General features: G+C 40.1%; 1 protein-coding gene across 5 annotated transcripts in view; it reads right to left on the bottom strand.

The window, feature by feature from the left end:
• Nucleotides 1-23,365, bottom strand: part of sgcd (sarcoglycan, delta (dystrophin-associated glycoprotein)) — a 216,851-nt gene that overhangs the window by 70,888 nt on the left and 122,598 nt on the right. For all 5 annotated transcript variants that reach the window (XM_048603739.1, XM_048603738.1, XM_048603737.1 and 2 more), the window contains one exon: nt 1,729-1,830. In XM_048603739.1, the coding sequence (XP_048459696.1) occupies nt 1,729-1,830 (102 nt within the window). The remainder of the gene's footprint in view (nt 1-1,728; nt 1,831-23,365) is intronic.

The following is a 23,365-nucleotide window of genomic DNA, read 5'->3' as shown; positions in this document are numbered from 1 at the left end:
TGGCCTGCTGTATTCATCCAGCTCTACACCTTGTTATCTGGATATTATATGTCCCTTCCAAGTGTCCTTTCAACGTGAGGTTGGGGAGGAGGGGTGCATGCAAAGTATCCCACCTCCTTCCCACATATCCCAAGTGCTCTCCCTAATATGCAGGGGTGGGCAGGCACATTATTGACTTACCTGGATCCATGGTACATTTTCTGTCAGTTTGGAACCTGTCTATGGTCTCAAAAGTGGCTACTATGGAGCTCTGGAGCTGCCAGAACTTCTGGAGCTGTATGAATCAGATCAGCTAGAAGCTGCAGAGAATGGGACTTTACTGCAGCGAGGAACTGAAGTCCACTCTGCACTCATTCAGTGTTCCAGCAGTGTTTTATGGCTTCAGGGCAAGCTTGTTCTTGATTTTGCTGGGTGGAGAAGGGGGTCCTATCTACAATCCACAAAATTAATCTTTCTCATATAAACTTCAATTGAAATTTTGCATCTTGTCTAAATTCATTTAAAATTTTCTTAGCTGAAGGACCCCTAACACTGGGTTGAACTTCTGCAATTCTTAAACTGAGAGAGGGGTAGAGAGAGTTTTAGATATAAATTTCCTGAGAAAAAGAAGATTCTAACAGGAAAGTTCTGACCCAAGGTGGTTATTTTTACGGTGCCACTTTTGAATGGAAATTCGCAAATGTAGAATAGTTAACCAGATTTGAGGGGAAATCTTGCCTAAAATAATCTGACGGCCCAAAAAATCCCAATCGTTGTACAAATCTTTGAAGCGGTACTCAGACCAAGTGAATAGTTTTTTAAATTTTTCATTTGAACTTGACTTGATTGGATGTGTAACTCCCATGGATGTAAAAGACAATATGAAGTAAAAAGATTAGTTTAAATGATAAACAACTGGGTATATCATAATTTTATTATGTTTAAATTGACTGAGTATTTAAGATGCTATATATCCATTTGTATTCAAGTTCTCTCATTTTTATTCAGTAACTTTTTTCTTACTTAATTGTGAGCCTTGTAGCTTCAATCTTTAGTAAATACCTAGGTTTTTTGGATTCTAATAAAATAAAACCATTTCTGGTCTCGACTGACATCATATAATTGAATATCTTATCTGAGATTGTTACATAGTCACAAAGAGGATAAACTTCTTTACCACTTTACAACACCATTCTCATGAGTCAGAATTATAACTTAATGATATGGTTGCTGCAGTTTGAAGACCATAACTACCTAATATTTTCATGCGCTGTGCCAGCCCTGTGCTACATAGCAACTGTAATGATCAAAGCAGATGCTGCAGCTTTATGTTTGCCTCTCTGCTGACTTGTGTCTTGCAAAGGCAGTTCTATACTGTCATTTATTGCCAGGTAGCTATTTCAATGCTTATAGACTTGATGACATTGATCACAGTGGCATGTAGCACCACTGAGTATATGTACATTTTGTGTTATTCAGGTTTCAAGTGCAAAACATGTTAAAACGACAAGAAGTCCATTGCATCTTGGACAATTTATGTAGCATAGCTGTGTATGTCCATTGAATATAGCATTGCAAGAGTGGTATAACTGCCAATAAGAATACAAATTATATGATACTTGTTCAGAGTATACAGGTTGTTTACAACTCTGCATGAATACATAATTCTAAGTTTGTATAATGTGCCATTATTCACTAATTGAAGCCAACACACTGCTCTGAGCACACAGGTGAAGATACTTCACTTACTGCTTTGGATCGGATTTCTTTGGCATACAAAGGCTGCAAAAACTCAGATGGTCCTTCTAACCGCAGGCCCTTGTCAGTGATTCTTAGATGTCCCATGCCATCCTGCAATGGGAAAAAATGGCATTAAAATCCAAATAATAAAGCAAATCTAAATTCATGCGAGACGCAATTTTTCTCTGTTGAGAATTAAGGTGAAGAATCTATCTTCCCACTATTCCCTTCTTATAAATTCAGGAGATCATGTTGTTTCTTCGTTATATGCTCTCATTAACAAACAGGAGCATTTTTGACTTCCATCACGCAAAGATCTTTGACCTTAACTCTGCTGTTAAAGTAGTCACTTATTAGTGAGGGGACTAACTGTCAGGTAATTCTTCGATTAGCCATAAATAAAACAGACATTAATAAATAATTTAGTTAGAAGAGGCCTTCCTCCTATAGAATTCTGGAGTCCAGTCCTATTCCACTAATAAGCGGGAAGGAAGAGCATTTAATATGTTACCTACTGGCACCAAGATTTGCTTTACCTTGCTGCCAGGGTGTTTTGTTATCTGCAAACTGCTGGAGGATTCAGCAAGATTAACTGTCTAATAACATCAGGGAAAAATTGAAATATGCATATCCAAATACCATATTTTTGTAAGAATACAAATAAAAAAAGCTAATTGGCACAAACATTATGAGCTAAAGCAGAGTCACTTGCATTGAGACACTTTAATTATCTTTAAGTGGTGAAGTCCATAAAACTCATCACACTCATTTTCTCAAAGAACCTAGTGAAATCTATTACAAACTGAGCAGTTAGACATCTTACTAGGAAATTCCCTGAGGGCAAATTCACTTATGAGAAATTCTGCTGAAGTAAACTGGAGGGAAATTTATATGCAAAATAGACAATTTTTTTGCTCAGTAGTTGTGTTAGGTAGGATATTAGTGGCATACATGGTGGATGATTTCTATTCTCCTTGCTAATATGGTTAATGGCATCTAAGGTTGTGAGGGTCTAAAAGGGTGAATAATGAAGAGTGCCTCAAGCACTATCCAATATGATAATGCCACGTAAGCTTGTAGGGAAACAAGATCTTGAGGGGATAATGCTTACCAGGGCTTGATTGAAGATTTGTAGCTTGGGTGCTGGTTGTAGGTGTGGGTGTGTTTGTCGAGTTGGGAGGTTTGATAGGAGATGTTTCATCCCTTTACTAGGTGACATCCTGAGTGCTGTGGAGCCTGCTTGAAGCGCTGTTGTCTTGTGTCGGTTTGAATTTATATGGTCTGGTTTTTGCTGCTTCACATAGGTGCTGGTTCCGGCTATGCGTTCTAATGGTCAGTATATCGGGTCTAATTCAATGTGTTTGTTGATGGAGTCTGTGGATGAATGCCAAGCCTCCAAGAATTCCCTGGATGTCCTCTGTTTGGCTCGTCCAATGATAGTAGTGTTGTTCCAGTTGAAAGTGTGGTTTTCCTCATCTGTGTGTATTGAAACCAAGGACATCTGATCATGTCGTTTAGTTGCTAGCTAGTGTTTGTGGATACCGGTTGCTAGTTGTCTGCCTGTTTGTCGCACATAGTGTTGTGTGCAGTCTCCGCATGGTATCTTGTAAACCACATTCGTCCTGTTCATGGTATCTATTGGGTTTTTAACTCTGTTCAGGTGCTTTTTTAGTGTGGCTGCCAGTTTGTATGCTGTCATGATCCCTAGCAGTCTGAGTAGTACCTACCGGAAGCAGCAAAAACGGACCATATAAATTCGAAACAGCACAAGACAACAGCGCTTCACAGGAGGCTCCACAGTACTGAGGATGTCATCTAGTAACGGGACGAAACATCTGCTATCAAACCTCCCAGCTCGGCGAACACACCAACATCTATGATAATGCTTACCATCTGGGTCTTCCACATAATCTCTGTAACATGTCTATTATACCAATGTAACACATACATAGTTGTTATTATACAATAAACTACATCTCATTTACAACAAAAGGTTCTTCTCATTAGACTACCAAATCATTCAAACCATGATACAGCAAGCTGGCCCTGTAGATCTCAATTAAGTAAAATGGATGGTGGCAGCTTGTCCTCCAGGTATGGCATACAATGTGATGAGCAAGGGTGAGTATTAATCAAAAAAACATGATAGCAAGTGGTGTGATTCCATTTAGCTGCACCATAAATCCTGGCAGTGATAGAGGTCTGAAGATTTCTTCAGGTTTAACTCATGCTAACAAACAGCAGTGAGAAGTGCTTAACATTTGAGGAGCTCTATAGAAGAGAACCTCATGATAAAATTCTATAAGGCAGGATTTAAATTAATAGTGAGAGGTATTTCAGCCATGGTTAGAGATGCACAGTAGCAAAGGTGAACTACAAAATCCCTTGAACTAGCCACATCAAGATGGTTACAGACTGCATCTTTAGTAGCAGACATTCATCAAGGCTCAGCCTGAGAACAGTGGAAATCAAAGGCTCCATAGTAGAAATTCCCAGTGAGTAAAGGGAAGCTTTCGCAAGGTGCACTATTTACAGCCTAAGAAAGCTAGAGGTGAGTAAAGTGCTCACAGCTGAAATCAAGAGTAATTGCTATAATAGGGCACAGATATAGGAAAAGAAATCAAGAGCCACAGAAACAACATAAATCAAGGTTGCAGACCAGGGAATATCACAAAATTGAAATTAAAATTATAAAGGTCCAATTTAGAAACCTAACCAAAGTTTCAAAGCAAGTTACTGAAATCACATCAAGACAGGAAATCTACTACTTAAGAATGCAGTAAAAGTGAGAAGCATTTAATTAAACTGCATATAGAAAGAATCATTTAGGGGAAATAGTGAAAGCAAAAGGGTTCATTGTATAGAGCCATAGAAACCTATATCCAATCAGTAGAGCTGTTATGGAATTAGGAACCATTTATTACAGTCAAACTTAGTCTGATTAAACAGTACATCATAGAAATCTTGCAATAAAGTCAGGAAAATAAATAATCACATTAAATGTCAGCAGAAATAATTCTGTCATAAAGATTTATTTTCAGCATTGTATCCAATAGTAGACATAGTTGGACATCTTGGAGGAAACAATAATTAAGATATAGAACTGCTTGCAAATTAATTTCTGGCTCAGAAGCTGAATAAATTAATACACTTTCTTATACAATCAAGAAGTATAGCTAGTGACCTTATAATTTGCTGATGTGCAAAATAAGCAACAGATATTTTTGATGAAAATGTGAAAGCCTTTACCAATGCTTTAATCTTGAACTTTAAATTCTTGAAAGAGCAAGATTTTTTGGAAGAGTTCAACATTCAGAGGAATCCATTAATAATTTTATTAATGATCTCTAGAAATTAGTGGAAAATTTTAAAGCAACTGAGCTGATTCTGGAATTGGTGATGTGCCTTTGGCAGATTTATTACAGTACAAGGAAAAAAAGAACTCTACAGAAAGCCATTCAGATATTGAATGAAACAGAATTCCAGAAGCAACATAAAACTAACATAAAAAGTGAAAATTAATCTTATCACAAGAGGTCTGTAGAATCCAGTTATTCCTCAGGTAAATTAACCTCTAAAGACAATTTTGAGGAAACATTACAGTGCGTAGCACAGAGAATAGGTATTACCAGTCATTGTCAGTGCTGTAGAATAAGGAAACCTCACACGCAAGTGCAGTGCACAGCTATTAGGAGAGATCATTTTATGTGTAAAACAATAGGTTACTTTCAGAAAATGTGATGAAGTGGGACACAGTTACAAAGAAGCAAAAAGTCAAATGTCAAAAGCACAAAGAAGTTCATGAGATAGAACAAGCTACAATAAAATAAGTGAAATGTATACCTAGAGGAAGTGGTTGATTGTTATGATCCCAGCTGATGGTACAACCAGACAATTCAGATTGAAACATGGTTCAATAGATCATACATTTAGTTTATTTTGTTTTGTTAACTAACATGGTGATTAGTCACTGAAACATATTTATATGAGGTTGCAGATTTTTTTTAACAACAGAAGTTTATTATACAAAAGTAAAAAAAAGTTAATTATGGGAGTTGGCTAGAATTATTTTAAATCATTCAGCAAAGCAAAATTTTAACTGTTTCCTGACATCATCCATTAAAGATATTCAAGCCCAGAGGAATTACACCTTTGTCTCAACTCCTAAGTTTCTACTTAACTACCTCCTGATAGTTTTTATGCCATGGACATTGGAGAGAATTCAATAATTCATTTCTAAATCTACTGACATGAACGTGTCATAAATCTGTGACCCTAAATCTTCCCAGTTTAACGACCTGCATATTTCTAACCAAGCTCTCCTGTTTGGAAGTTTCATCAACTAAACACTTTTGCTGAGTTGACTGGTACCCTGAATTTCCCTAAACTCCCTCGAGGAGAGCAACTAAACTTGCTTCTGAACGCAACCATGCTTTCTTCTGAACTGACTTAAAAATAAACTTGCTCAATCCTGGATTTTTTTTGAATTGAAAACAAAGACAATAACCTTAAAGTTTTAATCTACCATTCACAAACCAAACAATATAAACATCTTTATCACCACAGATGACAACAGTCACCTATTTGAAAACCACACGTTTTTCTTGAACTACAATAGACCAAGCAAGCCCTTTAGATCTCTATCAGGAAAGAGGATAGTGGTAGCAGATCTATTGGATAGCTCATTTCACATGATGAGCAGTGGCGAGGATTCATGTAAGAACAGATTACAACTTGCATCAATTTTAATTTGCCCATGAGTTTCAGCAGTTCAGTCCTGATGTCTTTAACCCATTAGCATGAAAGATTTGCATGCATAAATACTAGTGTAAAATTGTTAATGTAAAACAGAAACATTTTGGCTTTACATAATTATTTGACCCAGAATATATGTAAACAGAATTAACTCTACTCAACTAACAAAAAAATGGTATAGGCTCTGCTGAGCTCTTTATAGCAACCAATGACCCCAAAGTGGCATATTAAATAGGACTAGGACAGCAATGATTGATCTATTTCAGCCACAATTTATATGGTGGCCACATTTAATTAGATGCTGACACCACATGTGGACTATGCAGCTACAGTAGCTGCTCTGTAAAGGGCATGAAAATAGCACAGTCAAATTTCAAATGTTAAATAGGGGCTGGAGGAGATAGGGCATGCAAAGACTACCTGCCTAATTTGGAAAAAGGAATTTATTTGTTTCACTTTTAACAAACATCACAATTGCAAATTTTAGGAAAGCATTTGGGTCAAGAGAAAAAAAAAGATGTCACGGAAAATCAGTTTGAAATACTGCTCCAAGCAAAATGGTGGTAATGTGTCAGGGATCTTCAAGGAACTGGGTCTGCATGAAAAATAGTAAATACGTTTTTTTTAGGTTTATGTCAATATTTATTATATTATTTTTAAAGAAAAAGGCTCTTACTTTATTTATTACTGTAGGAGGAACATAATGCTAATACTCCCCTAATGTCAGAGTAGCAGGCAGTTATATAAGCTGTCCCCTAATGGATACACATGACAGCTGAGAATTCCATTGATATATGATAGCAGTTATTTTTATGCTGCTGTTGCACAGTACTCCATGCATACTGCCTATTGTAGAAAATGAGGGGGGTGGAGGTAGGTTGGGGTTAACAGTGAAAGATAGGATTTGAGATCATTTTTGAAGAAAGGCCATTCCCTAAGAAGGATCAACCAGAGGCAAAAGTAGGGCACTTATTATTAGGATACATTTCAATACAATCAAAGGACCAATTCAGCCCAAGCTGAGCCTTTTCTGAATGCGGGAAAAATGTTTAAATAAATGAAAATGGAAGTAAATATTCTAAGCCAGCCCAAGCAGTTTGTCTGTCAAAATTAGTCAATGGCCTTTGCCTTACCAATACAGATTGGAGGTGCAAGCAATGTATCACTGGCAGTGTGTACACCGTAACAGTATTGCTGTGTGAGGGTGCATTACATCAAGGTTAGGATGTACATTACAACGCTGAGAGTGTTAACAATATACTGTTGGCAGTGGGAGCACACAGGACTAGATTTTACTGTCTCCCCAAAACCCTGGGTGCCAAATGGCAAACAGGGCAACATGGAATGCTACTGGCACTGTGCTCAGCACCTATCTGCCTGCTACCGCTCCAGTTGCAATTTGTCCTGTGGCAGGAAAGCTATCTGGAAGCACATGCATCCATGAATTGGCTCCATAAGGACCTCGTCCTTTTGCTGAGGTTTAACTGTAGCAGGAGAGGCTCATATCAAGTAACCCAGAACTCTCACTGCGTGAGCTAGTGGTAGGCAGGATACTGCCTTCTTTAATGGTCACCAAGGTCACACCCAAGATCTTCTGGGCTCCCCTTTTTCTTTATTCGGATTTAGTTCCTTAAAGAATATTATTGCACCAAATGGGATTTTTATGATAATTAATGATGGTCACATGATAGCCATTAGACTAGCTTCTAATTCCAATTTTTTTATTGAATTCCGATTTTACCATGTGCCATGCCCCAGAACATTGGCTGGGATTATTAGTCTAGGAGCATACTACTACACTACTGCCTCCCTTTGCCTTGTTTCCCTGCCCATCTTGCACCAATCCCCTTGCCCCTTGTCTGCCAGCTTGACCCTGGTGATATATGCTCAACCCTACCCCAACTCATATCTTTAGCCCTGTCTGGTGCCTATACATCTCCCCAGTCGTGCTAGTCCTCAGGACTGGCCGCTACAGACCCTAAGGACTGGCTGCAACCCACTCTTGGGTCCTGTGTCAGGACCATCTAACTAATAGGTGTCTGCATTGACTTCTGTAAGCAGTAGTTACCAAACAGGTTGAGACATAGTTTCTTGCTTGCTGCACATGCAGTGTGTTTACCATGTTAGCTGCTGGCATGCGCAGCAGTTGTGAGATCAACGTATCACAGTGCCAGATAGTAAACTGTACACCTTCTGGGTATGCCTTCCCAGCGCCAGGGACTCGGGTTCGATTCCATCCTTGGGCAACTTTCTGTGTCGAGTTTGTACGTTCTTCCCGTATTTACATGAGTTTACTCTGGGTGCTCCGATTTCTTCCCACAGTCCAAAGATGTGCAGGTTAGATGGGTTGACCATGCTAAATTGCCCAAATTGTACAAGAAAATGTAGGTTAGGTGCGTTAGCCATGTGAAATGCAGGGTTACAGGGAAAGGTTAGGGGGATGGGTCTGGGTGGGATGCTCTTCAGTGGGTTGGTGTGGAACTTGTTTGGCCGAATAGCCTGTTTCCACACTGTAGGAATTCTACTCTATTCTAAAGCATTCTATTCTAGACTGATGACCAGTGAGCAGGAGGTGATAGGGAGGTGATGGCCTATCGCTGACCAGTTAACCCAAAGACCCAGGTAATGTTCTGGGCCAATGGTTCGAATCCCGCCAAGGCAGATGGTAGAGTTTGAATTCATTAAAAGAAAAATCCGGAAATAAGAGTCTAACGATGACCACAAACCCTTTGTGGATTGGCAGAAAAATCCATCTGGTTCACTGATGTCCTTTAGGGAAGGAAACTTTACCTGGTCTGGCCTACATGTAACTCCAGATCCACAGCAACAAGGCTGGCTCTTAACTGCCCTCTGGGCAATTAGGGATGGGCAATAAATGCTGGCCTAGCCCATATCCCATGAATGAATCAAAAAAAGGCAGGCAAGCAACTTGATTGTGTGACTGAGCTAATTGGCAAGGCATGACATGGATGCTTCAGCATGCAGGTAGGCACCAACTGAACAAGAGAGCGAGCGAGCAGCCCTGAGATGCCACGTAGTACAATCTGTCACTTGGGTGCCTGTACCTGTGGGCAAAATGTCCCTGCTGCAGCTTTTCAATGCTAGTTGATGGTCTACCCTGAAATGCAAGTCCGTGCTTCCAAAATGCCCCATCAGTGTATTGGTGAGGTGCTGCAATGGTCATGAGGAGTCCCTGGATGCTGCGTGGCGATGTCTGTGGAGGTGTGTCTGGTGCCTGTGGATTGTGTTCTTGGCAGTGATTTGGTCACAGGAAAGATGGAAGTCATTCAGATCAAGCAGCGAGCTGAATCTGCCAGGTAAATGCTCTGATTTCCATGTTGAGATTTCCCAATGTTTAGCTTGCGTGGTCCATTAGGTAAGATAGGAGACAGAATATTAATGAGGCGAGTTATACTGTCAACAGGCATTTAACAAGCAATTATCCCCATCTATTGGCAACGCACTGCCAGCAAATGGGAATCTTACCATGCCAGTTGTGAAAAGCATAAAAGACAGGTCAAATTGCTCCTGATATTGAGATGGGCCTTGCCAGACGTCTCATCTGATTCTATCAGACATCTCACCATAGACCACATTGTTTAGATCCTATAAAATTCTGCCAGAATGTTCGTACTTCACTCTAGACTGCTCTAATATTTAACCGGCATTCATTCCACAAGCTGATATACTTAAAACCTATGAATGATTAGCTTGTAGGCAAGCACCATCGAGCTATTTGTTCAGCTAGCAACCATTCTGCAATCAGCATCACAAACCCCCATAACAGAGTAATAAATTGCAGGGCTCAATAACTGCTTCCACAGCAACAGTCTTCCCCTTTGCTAAGGACAATAATGATCAAGTCAAAAGTAATGATTTGTGCACTGCACCACATCAAAGGGTTTTCATCTTGGCACTTCCATAGCTGGAGGAAATGCTGCAGGTCAAACTAATTAACATGATTTCGGTTCGCACAGCTTGCTATCTGCCACGAGGGTGAAGCGAAGCATGATTTTCACAATCTTTGAAAGAGAAGGATAACTCGTGATGAGCAAAATCATTTGTGATGAAGGAAAATTAGGAACTCTCATTAGCCAAACCACAGTCAAGCAAGTTTATGGATTTTTTTAATATAATCATTTATACATCTTTAATCTCCACCTATAGGAATGGAAATCATCAGTTAGAGAGTCATAGGGTCATACAGCATGGAATCAGACCCTTCAGTCCAATCAACAGCACCTTCAAGTTGCCAATGATTTTAACGCCCCTTCCCACTCCCTGGGTGACATGTCCATCCTAGGCCTCCTCCAGTGTCACAATGACACCACACGCAAACTGGAGGAGCAATATCTCATATTCTTCCTCGGGAGCTACAGCCCAATGGCTTTAACATAGGATTCACCAGTTTCAAAATCTCCCCACCCCCAGCCTCATCCCATGTCCAACCCTCCCTCTCATCCCCACCTCCTTGACCTGACACTACCTGTCCATCTACTTTCCCACCTATCAGCCCCACTCTTCCCACTGACCAATCCCCACTACCCCCTACCTGCATCCACCTATCACCATCCCACCTATCTTCCACCTGCCGCACCCCTCCTCCCTCTATTTATTTCACAGCTCCCTTCCCCCTCCCCAGTCCTGCTGAAGGGTGTAAACCCGAAACATTGATTTTCCTGTTCCTTTGATGCTGCCTGACGAGTTCTGTTCCTCCAGCTCCACACTGTATTGTCTAGTCCATGCCAACCATGTTCCCAAACTAAACATGTCCCACTTGTCTGCATTTGGCCCATACCGCTCAAAATCTTTCTTATTCATGTACTTATCCAAACATCTTTTAAATGTTGTAGCTGTACCTGCATCCACCACTTCCTCTGGTAGTTCATTCCACACAGGAACCACTCTCTGTGTAAAAAGGTTCCCCCTCATGTCCTTGTTAAAATGTTTTTCTCTCACCTTAAAAATATGCTCTCTAGTTTTGAACTCCTTTACCCTAGGAAAAAGAATCTTGCTATTCACCTTATCTATGACCCTCATGATTTTATAAACCTCGATAAAGGTCACCCCTCAACCTCCCACGCTCCACCGAAAAAAGCCCTCGCCTATCCAGCCTATTTTTACAACTCAAAACCTCCATTTCTGGCAACTTTCTGGTCAATCTTTTCTGAAGCCTTTCCAATTTAATAATATGCTTCCTACAACAGGGCAACGAGAACTGCATGCAGTACTCCAGAACAGGCCTCACCTAAATCCCGTACAGCCTCAACATAATGTCTCAACTCTTATACTCAAAGGGCAGTGATGAAGGCAAGCATGCTAAACGCCTTCTTAACCACCCTGTCTATATGTGACGCAAATTTCAAAGAATTATGTGCCTGAACCCTTAGGTTTCTCTGTTCTACAACACTACCCAGGGCCCTTCCATTAATTGTGTAAGTCCTGTATTACATGTAGATAGTGTTTTCTATATTGACAGCATGCTAACAGGATCAGATCAAATATCTGTAAGCTTGTAAGCTTCCCATTGGATAGGTCTGGTTAAAATTATCCCGACACATTATGTGTTTAGAACTTCTTGACTGAAATGATTTTTTGAACAAGCATTCTCATTGTCTATTCAAATATGAACTATCCGGTTGTAGTTTTCCAATGGATAAATGGAAACCTGAAGATCCAATTGACCATTCAAAATTAGATCAAATTCATAGAAGAGAATCCCTACAGTGTGAAAACAGGCCCTTCGGCTCAACAAGTCCACACCGACACTCAGCGCATCCCACCCAGACCCATCCCCCTAATCTGAACATCCCTGAACACTACAGGCAATTTAGCATGGTCAATCCACCTAACCTGAACATTTTTGGATTGTGGGAGGAAACCGGAGCACCCGGAGAAAACCCACGCAGACACAGGGAGAATGTGCAAACTCCACACAGACAGTTGCCTAAGGGTGGAATTGAACCCAGGTCCCAGGCGCTGTGCAGCAGCAGTGCTAACCACTGAGCCACCGTGCCGCCCCAAATGGTGATAGTAAATGGGGAAGCCTATGACGAGGGAGAGAGGGGGGAAATCCATAGACTGCTCTAGTCTGCTGTCCATGTTCTGCCACAGGATTCAAACTTCAATTGTCATTCAAAAGGTAAACTTCAGTTGCAGTCCTTTTACAAGTGGCACTATTCCAGAAATTTGTCGGTAGGTACTTTGCAGCCAGGTTTGAATATGGATCAAGGTTCTTCTAACATTCAGAGAACACCAAAGGACTAGAATGTGTGTCAGTCAATAAAGTCCCTTGCTCCCTTTTGTGCTCACTAACTGCAGCTCCTGATATTCAACCTTCTTTAAAACTGTTCCTTGTGGCCAATAGATGAGGGCATACAACACTATGTGATGGCAGATAAATCATGATCAAAACCCCTGTTTGAAAAAGAATACAACAAACTGGAAATCGTAAAATGTCTTAGACAATGTAGATTCTTCAATGCAGAACATGATAAGAACAGTTTACCTTTTCGCTCTGAGAATAAAGTTTTAGCCGAGTAGCTTGGCTCAGTTACACTTATCTTTGAATGATACAGTTGTGGCTTCAAGTCCACCATAGATTTGAGTGTATAATTAAGCCGACACCTCACTACTATCATGCAAGAGTGATGCTTGTTCGCTATATTTCTTTAAAACAAAGCCCAATTTGTCTGGAAAAGCGTGCCTAAAACATGCTATTGCATTATATGTAGGAGGCCGGAGAGCTTTCGTACTGTCCTGTATCACGAATGTAACAGGAGGAATATGCTGGCAATCAAGTCCCTCCACTCCATAAATTATACCATTGGTATGAATGCTTTGACGCAATTATCAAAATGGCCAATTGTTTCTCTTTGTACTGCTATCTAGGATAAAAGAGACTTCCACCAGATTTCTTTAATAGATTCAAAAATAATCCACTTATTATGAAACAAATCTATTTTTCAAGAAAACAACTGGTAAAACCTGGTAAATATTCAAATAATAATCTGGAATTAGAACTACCTTCCCTTTGAATTCCAACAGAAACACTCACACAACACTAAAGACAAAAACTTTGCAGGTATGATATTTAAAAGAGAAAGCACCCTTATTGGCTAATGGCCAGAAAAACAGAAGATAAAGTTTAATGAATTCTCACAGTTGACCAAACTTTTTGTCGATGAAGTCCAATTGCTGACAGCTATAGATTGATGGAAGGCTTTTCAAACAAGATTCCATTCAGGTGACATCAGGCTTGTTCCAAATCTTTGATCACTGTTCAACTTCTCAGGGTTTATAAACTGGTCAAAATACTGACATATGAAAACTTTATCAAATTTCTAATTAGTTCAACCAAGAAAAGGAAATACAGACTTGTAGCTTTTACAGCTAACTCTAGAGATTTTCTTCATTTCAGCTCCATAAAGGTTTTTGAAACAGAAAACAGGACCAGGTTTTCCAAAAAGTAAGGGTAATCTCTTATCCCCCTAGAAGCTTTCTGTAATCAGCAGGTGGCTTACAACCTTCATTAAACTGTTGACCCCATTTCTTGGCTAAATCCTGTTGAATCCAGAAAGTGGTCAAATAGTTCAATTTCTTTCAGTTTTACACATTGCCCACAAATATAGATATGTTGTCTCAACACTTACTTAATATTCTTCCCTCAAACAATTAAACCATTCATTTCTCTGCCATTTGTGGGACACAGCTAGTGCCAAATTTACCACCACAAAAAGGAATTCATCAGTTGTGAAGTAAATTGAGATATCTGGAGGGTATAATAATATGCTATTAAATTTCAACTTTTATATGTTTGGTTGGGCCAAAGTGATCAAAATATTTTAGTATGAATAGTCGATTCTAAAAAAAGAGCTTCTGTGTAACCTTTCAAAGGAAAGAGTAATGGAACACAGTCTCAGGAAAATTCTGACAACTTTGCTTTTCAAATCTGGTTTATTCCTTAACCGGAAGAAAACTAAATTTCTATAACGCCACAACATGGCTCTGAGCTTTAGTTAGTTTATGAAATCCAGTTGTATATTCAGTACATAATGATATTCTAGACATTATCAGGTAAATGAATTGAAAGGAAAGTCTATTTGTTTTTCCTTTTGGGTGAGGTGAAGGCTGAAGTGTTGAAACATTCAAAAAACATGGTTAATCTGGATCAGCAATAGAATTGAAAGGATCTTAAGCATTCAACTAAAAAAAAATATGTTCCCCCTCCAACACCCAGAATTGCAGTCGTAGGCAGGGCAGAAGGAGGCCATTTGGCCCATTGTACTTGCATCAGTTTGGTAAATGAACATCATTACCTAGTGCTAAACTCCTGTTTTTATCCCCACTCCCTTGCACGTTATTTTTATCCAAATGATCATCTAATGCCCTTTTGAATGCCTCAGCTGAACCTACCCCCATTACACTTGCAAGCAGTGTAACTGTAACTAGTTGCTGAGTGAAATGGTTTGCCTCACTTTGCCTTTGCTTATTTTGCAGATCACTTTAAATTTACGCACTCTTGTTTTTCTTTCATTTATGAGCGGAAACAGTTTATCCCCATCAACACTATTCAACCTGCTCCTGATTTTGAAAACCTCAATCATGTCTCCTCTTAGCCTTCTTCTCTCCAAGGAGCATAGACCCAACTGCTTCAATATATCCTCATGACTGAAGTTCATCCCTGCAACTATTCTTGTAAACTGCTTCTGCACTCTCTTCAAAGCAGTAATATCCTTCATGTAGTGTGGTGCCCAGAACTGTGCACCATATTACAGCTGAGAACTTTGACAAGTGCCTTGTACAAGTTCAACATCACCTACCTGCTCTTGTGATGGGAGTCAGTTAGCTGACCAGCTGGTTTGTGTTGCAGAGAGATACCGACATCAGAGGCTCAATTTCCACACTGGCTGGGTTACCATCAAGTTTAAGGACAAAGCTTATCAGCCAAAGTACTCCTCCCTGATTTTAGGAACACCCTTAGAGTCAGGTTCAATAAATCATGCAGCCACAACTCTGCAACTCAAGGAGAAGAGAAGTTTGTTTTTAACTCACTTGTGGGATTTGGGCACCTGTAGCTGGCCATCATTTATTGTCTTTCAGAACGTGGTAGTGAGCTGTCTTCTTGAACTGCTGCAGTCTATGTGCTGTAGGGAGACCCTCAATGCCGTTTGGCAGGGAAATCCAGAATTTTGACCCAATGACAAGAGCATAGATCTGACTATCCTACTTTTAGTACAGCATGTAGGGATGTCCACTCAAATCATTACCTATCTACCACCTACTTTCAATAAAATAGTGTTTAATGAACCTTGAGCATGATAGGTTCAAACTAAAACATTCCCACTCCAATTTGTACTGCTTCTAAGAACATGATACAAACTGAGCAGAAACATAGTCTTATCATACTACAGGCAGATGAAAGTGTTTTGCAAATACAGAAAGGTAGTTTGAGCAGTAGTTGTTCACAAAGACAAGAGTCAGACTTTGCAAATGGCAAGGTAAAGGAGAATGACACAACTATCATGAACTGACAGTACAGCTGTTCTCTTGGTTGAGATGATTTAAGTCTAAGTGGGTGTATTTTTTAATTCTCACACTGACAAATACAACATCATGCATTCTAACACAGAAGCTAACTTGAAAAGTAACTAGGAGACAAAGACCCAACTGCATTGAATCAGTAAAGAACCTTCTCATGCATAAATCCATAATTCTCTCCTGACGCTCTGTCCTCCCCTCAAAGTAAATGAGCAGATTGTAATGTGCTCTAGCGTGAGCGATGTTTTTCTTTCTAATTTAGCTCTACTCTCTATGGACTATGTCCATCAGTTCCAATACAACAACCCTTCTGATTAAATATATCAATGGTTCGCTGAGGCCTGACTGCATAAGTCTGCTTGCAACTTGCACTATTTCTCTGATGGTTGTGGAGAAACTGAACGGAGAAAATAAATTAAAAAGTAAGATTGCGTTAACACACTTCACAAAACCAATGGTGATGAACAAACAATTCCTCAGAAATGTTTTGTTTGAAGTGCATTCGTTTAGTGATCTAATTAGTAAATGACATCTTTGAGAATCTTCTCCATTTGCTGAGTTGTAGGCAAATTCTTATGCTCCAGAACTGTCAATGTTGAGAGATGGAATATTACTCCTGTACAATTGCTGCCAGAGGACAACAAAAAAGTTGCACAATATCATGGGCCAGGAATACAAGAAAACTCATTTTTTTATACATTCACTGAATGCGGGTTTCACTGGCAAGGTCAGCATTTGGCGTCCCTTCCTAACTGCGATAGCAAAGGTAGAGAACAACTTGCCTGAATATGAATGTGTTGCTTGCTAAGTTGTCTTCCCCAGTGGGTAAGAATGGAAGATTTCCTTCCCTAAAGAACATGAGTGAACAACATGGATGTTTACAATCCTAGGTTTCATGGTCATCACCACAATCAGTTCTTCTTATTCCAGATTTCATCAGGATCATTAAAATTAAAGTCTCCAGCCACTTTGCTGAAATTTGAATTTATTTGTCATTAATTCCATCTTATGGGTTATGAATCTAATAATACAACTGGCTTAGTGGTTAGCATTGCAGCCTCACAGAGCCAGGGACATGGGTTCAATACCACTCTCGAGTGGCTGGCTGTGTGGTGTTTGCATGTTCTCTGTGCCTACATGGGTTCCTCCAGGTGCTCCGGTTTCCTCCAACAGTCCAAAGATGTGAAGGTTTGGTGGATTGGCCATGCTAAATTGCTCAGTGTGCAGGGATATGCAAGCTAGGTGGATTAGTCACGGGAAATGCAGGGTTACAGGGATAGGGCAGGGGTTGGCTCTGGCTGGGATGCTCTTCAGAGGGGCAGTTTTGACTCGATGGGCTGAATTCCCTGAATTTACACTGTAGGGATAGTATACTATTGTACCATACCATATCGTACCAATAGTATATTGCTCAAGGTAAGTCCTACTTTATACTGTTAGACCCAAATTGTACCATAAATGCAACTCCACTACAATGGAGTTTTATAACAGAATTTTACCAATGGGGCAGATGGTCACAAATCAGCAGGAAATGTTAGTCGCCTGTCAGAAACTCAGCTCAGAACTATCACTGGAAGAACACTGACTTCTGAGACAGGCTGGAGACCTGCTGCCCTCAGCAGGTAGGGGAAACACTGACTTTAAATTTGAAGGTATGAATGCTGGAGGGAAAACCTGCCTGCAGCATCACAGATTTATTCCCCACCAATCTCTCTTTGCATTAAAAATGTACCCACTCACACCTCTACCTCTACTGCATCAACCATAAACCCATGTCCCCATATTTTGAACCACCAAATGATGGGAACATCTATCTTTGTCCTGTTACAATTCTATACACCTCTAACAAATCGGCCCTCACTCTCCTCTAAGAACAAACCCAGTTTCTCCAATCTAACCTTATAGCTAAAATTCCTAATTCCTGGTATCATTCTGCTAAATCTCCTTTGTACAATGGGATCAACTTTACTTTGGATTTCACCAAATGGATCATTACCCCAGATTTGAAAGAAAGCCTTTTGCTCTACCAGCCTGACATTTTACCACACACATGAATCAATCTTGTGGATTCTGAGAGTCGCTATCAATTAGTAGCGAACTGTCAATGGGTTGGATCCTATGTTATCTAGGACATGGGTAAGAACAACTCAGATCTCTGAAATCACATAGCCATCATGGAACGAGAACTTTTATTTCCCCAGTCACTCAGTCTTGCCAGAAAGATTGATTATCAAGGCCTACTACTTTTCTAGATAAGTCAGCTAATGCCCATGTCCATAATATCAGCCTTTAATGGCACTTTTCAAAGGAGTTTGGAAAGAAAAGTTAAAAGCGTAGAATTCTCTTCTAATCAAGAATTACTTGGTTACCAGGAAGAAATACTGATGGATCCATTTGTTCAGGTCTCCCCTTACATTACACTAGCCTTGCATTTCCTGTATCGACTACAACAGGCAGAGGGTAAACAGAAGCATGTCAACATAGAAAATAGATGAAGGATTAGACCATTTGTCTCTTTGTGCCTGATCCACCATTCAATATGTAAATGGATAATAATCCATCTCTGTACCCTGTTCCTGCTTTCTTCTCACACCCTTTGATCTTTTTAGCCCTAAGGACTATATCTCCTTCTTGAAAACATTCATTGTTTGACCTCAATTGCCTTCTGTGGCAGAGAATTCCATAGGCGCATCACTCTCTGAGTGAAGAAATTCCTCCTTATCTCAGTCCTAAATGGTTACACAATATTCTTAAAGTCTGATCTCCCCAGTCATTGGGAACATTATTCCTGCATGTCTCACCCTGTTAGAATTTTATATGGTTCTATGAGATCCCACTTATTCTTCTAAGCTCCAGTGAATATAGTCCTAACCGATCCAATCTCTCTTCACACATCAGTCAGGGCATTCCAGGAGTCAGTCTGGTAAACCTTTGTTGCAGTCTGTCCATAGCCAGAACACTTTTCTTCAGACAAGGAGACCAAAACTGTGCACAATACTCCAGGTACGGTCTCATCAAAGCCCTTTAACATTTTTTTTTAATTATTGACTTGTGGGACATGGGTGTCACTGGCTGGCCAACATTTATTGCTCATCTCCAGTTGCCCTTGAGAAGGTGGTGATAAGCTGCCTCATGAACTATTGCAACCCATGTGCTGTAGGTAGATCTATAATGCCCTTACAGATGGAATTCCAAGAATTGCAGCAAGATATCTCTGCTCCTGTACTCAAATCCTCTTGCTATGAAAGCCAACGTATCATTTGATTTCTTCACTGCCCATTGCACCTGCATGCTTACTTTAAGTGACTGGTGTACAAGGTCACCCACGTCTTGTTGTACCAACTACTTTCCCAATCTACTGCCTTTCAGAGAATGATCTGTCTCTTTGTTTTTGCTACTAAAGTGGATAACCTTACATTTATCCACATTATACTTCATTTGCCATGCATTTGCCCACTGACTGAACTTGTCCAAAGCACACTAAAGCACCTCCGCATCCTCCTCATAGTTCACCTTCCCACTCAGCTTTGTGTCCTCTCTGCGAGCTAGTTCTCTATCCATGTCACTATACTACCCCAATTCCATGCGCTTTAATTTTACACGCTTATTTCTTATGTGGGATCTTATTGAAAGCCTAGTGAATGTTCAAGTAAATCATATCCACTGGCTACACTAATCAACTCTACTAATTAGGTCTTTGAAAAATTCCGCTAGATTTACCAAGCATGTTTTCCCTTTTATCAATCCATGCTGACTGTCTACTCTTGTCACTCCTTACGTTAATAAGGCAGGAGTAGACTTACCTTCTTGTCTCACTTTCATCTCTTTCAATTGTGATACATTTAATATCTTCCACAATCTAAAATGAAAGCACTACAACAGAGGTAGAGATCACATGACTATAGTAAGCCATCTAGCGCGCTGTGTGCAAATGCATTTCTTCAAACAGCAAGTTATAAGTTGTCCAAGCAGAGGCACGCTGTAAACAGAAAAGGAAAATCTGGTGATGGGAAATGTTTGGAAGAAAGTAAATGAAAACAATAATGAAAAGGGTTCCTTACTTATCTCTTCATAGAGATGATCTTGAGTGTGTAGGCCATTCAATGTTGCAGAGATGGAAAATGTTAAACCTCATGCTCAAGTTCAAACCTGATGTGAATGGGCAGGAACTTGTCCAAACAGTAGGCTGGTGTCAACTGGCAAAGGAAAGTATAATGCAGTAGAGGCTGAAACACATTGCTTAAGAACATTGAGGCACTAGGGCCGCATGTGGGACCAGCAGTCTGACTGTGCAAACACTGTCAATGAGTATGGGTAGAGGTAAGAGAAGAGAGCAATGAATTGTCATGATTGTAATGCAAAAAGAATTAATATGTTTGGATTTCTAAAGGGCGTTTGATAAGGTACCACACAGTAGGCTACTTGATCAGATTAGAGCCCATGGTGTTGGACGTAGTATACTAGCATGGATAATAGAGGATTGGCTCACTAATAGAAGACAGAGTTGGGATAAGGAAGGCATTTTCAGGATGGAAATCTGTAATTAGTGGTATGCTATAGGATTCAGTGCTGCAGCCACAATTATTTACACTATATGTTAATGACTTGGATGAGGAAAGGGAATGTACTATAGCCAAGTTTTTGGATGCTACAAAAATATGCGGGAGGGCAAGTTGTGAGTTTGACAAGAAAGCCTGCAAGAATGCAGACCGGTTAAGCAAGTGGCCAAAACTTGGCAAATGGAATATAATGTAGGGAAATGTGATACAGATTTGGCAGGAAGAACGGAGTACCTGAATGTTATTTAAATGGAGAAAGACTGCAAAGTTACAGAATGAGGAATTTGGAGATTCTTTGCTTAAATCACAAAACACTAGCATACAAATTCAGCAGGTAATAGGGACGGCGTGTAGAATGTTGGCCTTTATTTCAATGGGAATAGCGTAGAAAAATAGGGAATAGTGTATAAAAATAGGGAACTCTTGCTGAACCTGTACAAGGCACTTGTTAGACCATACCTGGAATATTGTGAATAGTTTTGGTCCCCAGTTGAAAGGAAAGACATGTTACTATTTGAGGCAGTCCAGGTTGACCCTGGGTATGGAGGGATTGTCTTATGAGGAGCGGTTGAGTATGTTGGGTCTGTACTCATTGGAAGTTAGAAGAATGAGAGGTGACTTCATCAAAACATGTAAGATTCTTAGGGGGCTTGACAGGAACACATGGAGAGATTGTTACCCTTTGTGAGATAGTCTCGAACCAGAGGGGTATAATCTCAGAGTCTGTTATTATGGATGAGATTGTGCAGTGCATGGAAGTGCAGTGTAAAAGTAGGACTAAGTCAGCACAGCTCCATGAAGGAGAAATCATGCCTGACAAATCTGTTAGAATTCTTTGTATAACTTTCCCATTTTCTCCCCAAACAACAGTCAGTGAACATGATCTATTTAGATTTCCAGAAAGACTTTGACAAGAGTTCACGGTGTTAGGGGCAAGGTACTGGCATGGATAGAAGATCAACTGACTGGCAGAAGGCAGAAAGATGGGAAAAAGGTGCAGTTTTCAGGATGGTAGCTGGCAACTGGTCGAGTTCCACAGGGGTCTTCTGTATGAAGAATAGAGGAAATCTGAAGCATAAAGGGACTTAGGAGTCCTAGTTCAGGAACGGTCATCAGATGTGAAATGTTAGCTCTGATTTTCTTCTTCACAGATGCTGCCAGACCTGCTCAGCTTTTACAGCAACTTCTATTTTTCTTCCTGATATACAGCATCCACAGTTCTTTCGGTTTTTAATCCTAGTTCAGGATTCTCTTAAGGTTAATATGCGGGTTCAGTTGGCAGTTAGGAAGACAAATGCAATGTCAGCATTCATTTCAAGAGGGTTATAATACCTAGACTGAGACTGTCATAGTGTTAAGGGTAAGGACTTGGATAAGGAGGAATTCGTTAAGGGTGTACAAGAAATGTTCTTATCAACATGTAGGTGTACCTACTAGAGAAGGAGTAATACTTGACCTTCTGTTGGGAAATAAGGCAGGACAAGTGACTGAGGTGTCATTGGGGAGGCACTTTGGCGCAAGTGATCATAATTCTAATTGTTTTATAATAGTTATGGAAAAGGATAGGACTGATCAAAGAGTCTAAATTGGAGTAAGGCCAATTTTGACAGAAACTTTCAAAAGTTGATGTTGGAGGCTATATGGGCAGTTGGGAAGTAGGAGGGTTTTAAAAATGAGATAATAAGATTCAGAGACAGCATGTTCCTGTTATTGTGAAAGGCAAGGCTGGTAGGTTTAGGGAATGCTGGATGACTAAAGAAATTGAGGCTCTGGTCGAAAAAAAGGAGGCATATATTGGATATAGGCAGCTGGGATTGAGTGAATCCTTAGAGAAGTATAAGAGCAATAGGAGTATACTTAAGAGGGAAATTAAGAGGGCAAAAATGGGACATGAAATAGCATTGGCAAATAGAGTTAAGTAGAATCCAAAGAGATTCTATAACTACATTGAGGGCAAAGAGTAACTAAGGAAAGAATAAGTTCCCTTAAAGATCAACATGGCTGTCTGTGTGTAAACACAGGAGATGAGTGAGATAATAAACGGATATTTTGCGTCAGTATTTACTGTGGAGAAGGACATGGAAACTAAGGAAGTTGAAGAAATAAATAGGGATGTTTTGAAAAGAGTTTACACCACAGAAGAGGAGGTGCTGGTCGTCTTAAAACATATAAGAACTTTGTGGGAAGCTGGGAAGAGATTGATGGGCCTCTTGCTGAGATAAAGAAGATTGATGAAAGCAGAGCAGTAGATGTTGTCTATATAGACTTCAGCAAAATGTTCGACAAGGTTCCACATAGTATACTGGTTAATAAGGTTAGATCACATGGGACCCGGGGAAACTACCCAGTTGGATACAAAATTGGCTTGAAGGTAGGAGACAGAATTTGGTGGTAGGGGCTTGCTTTTTGGAATGGAGGCCTGTGACCAGTGCTATACCATAAGGATTGGTACTGGGAGCACTGCTTTTCATCATTTATACAAATGATTTGGATGAGAATATAGGCGGTATTGTTAGTAAGCTTGCAGATTACACCAAAATTCATGGTGTAGTTGACAGTGAAGAAGGTTATCTCAGAGAATAATCGGACCTAGATCAGGTGGGCCAATGGGCCAAGAAGTGACAGATGGAGTTTAATTCAGATAAATGTGAGGTGTTGCATTTTGGTAAAACAAACCAGGGCAGGAGTGTTGCTGAACAAAGAGAGTTAGAGGTGCAGGTGCACAGTTTCTTGAAAGTGGAGTTGCAGGTAGACAGGGTGGTGAAGAAGGTTGTTTCAGAGATAGTAAGAAC

This window comes from Rhincodon typus, chromosome 12 (assembly GCF_021869965.1).
Source record: "Rhincodon typus isolate 14 chromosome 12, sRhiTyp1.1, whole genome shotgun sequence".
NCBI classification, from domain to species: domain Eukaryota; kingdom Metazoa; phylum Chordata; class Chondrichthyes; order Orectolobiformes; family Rhincodontidae; genus Rhincodon; species Rhincodon typus.
The sequence above is the reverse complement of the archived record's forward strand: the minus strand, read 5'-3'. Positions and strand labels throughout refer to the sequence as shown.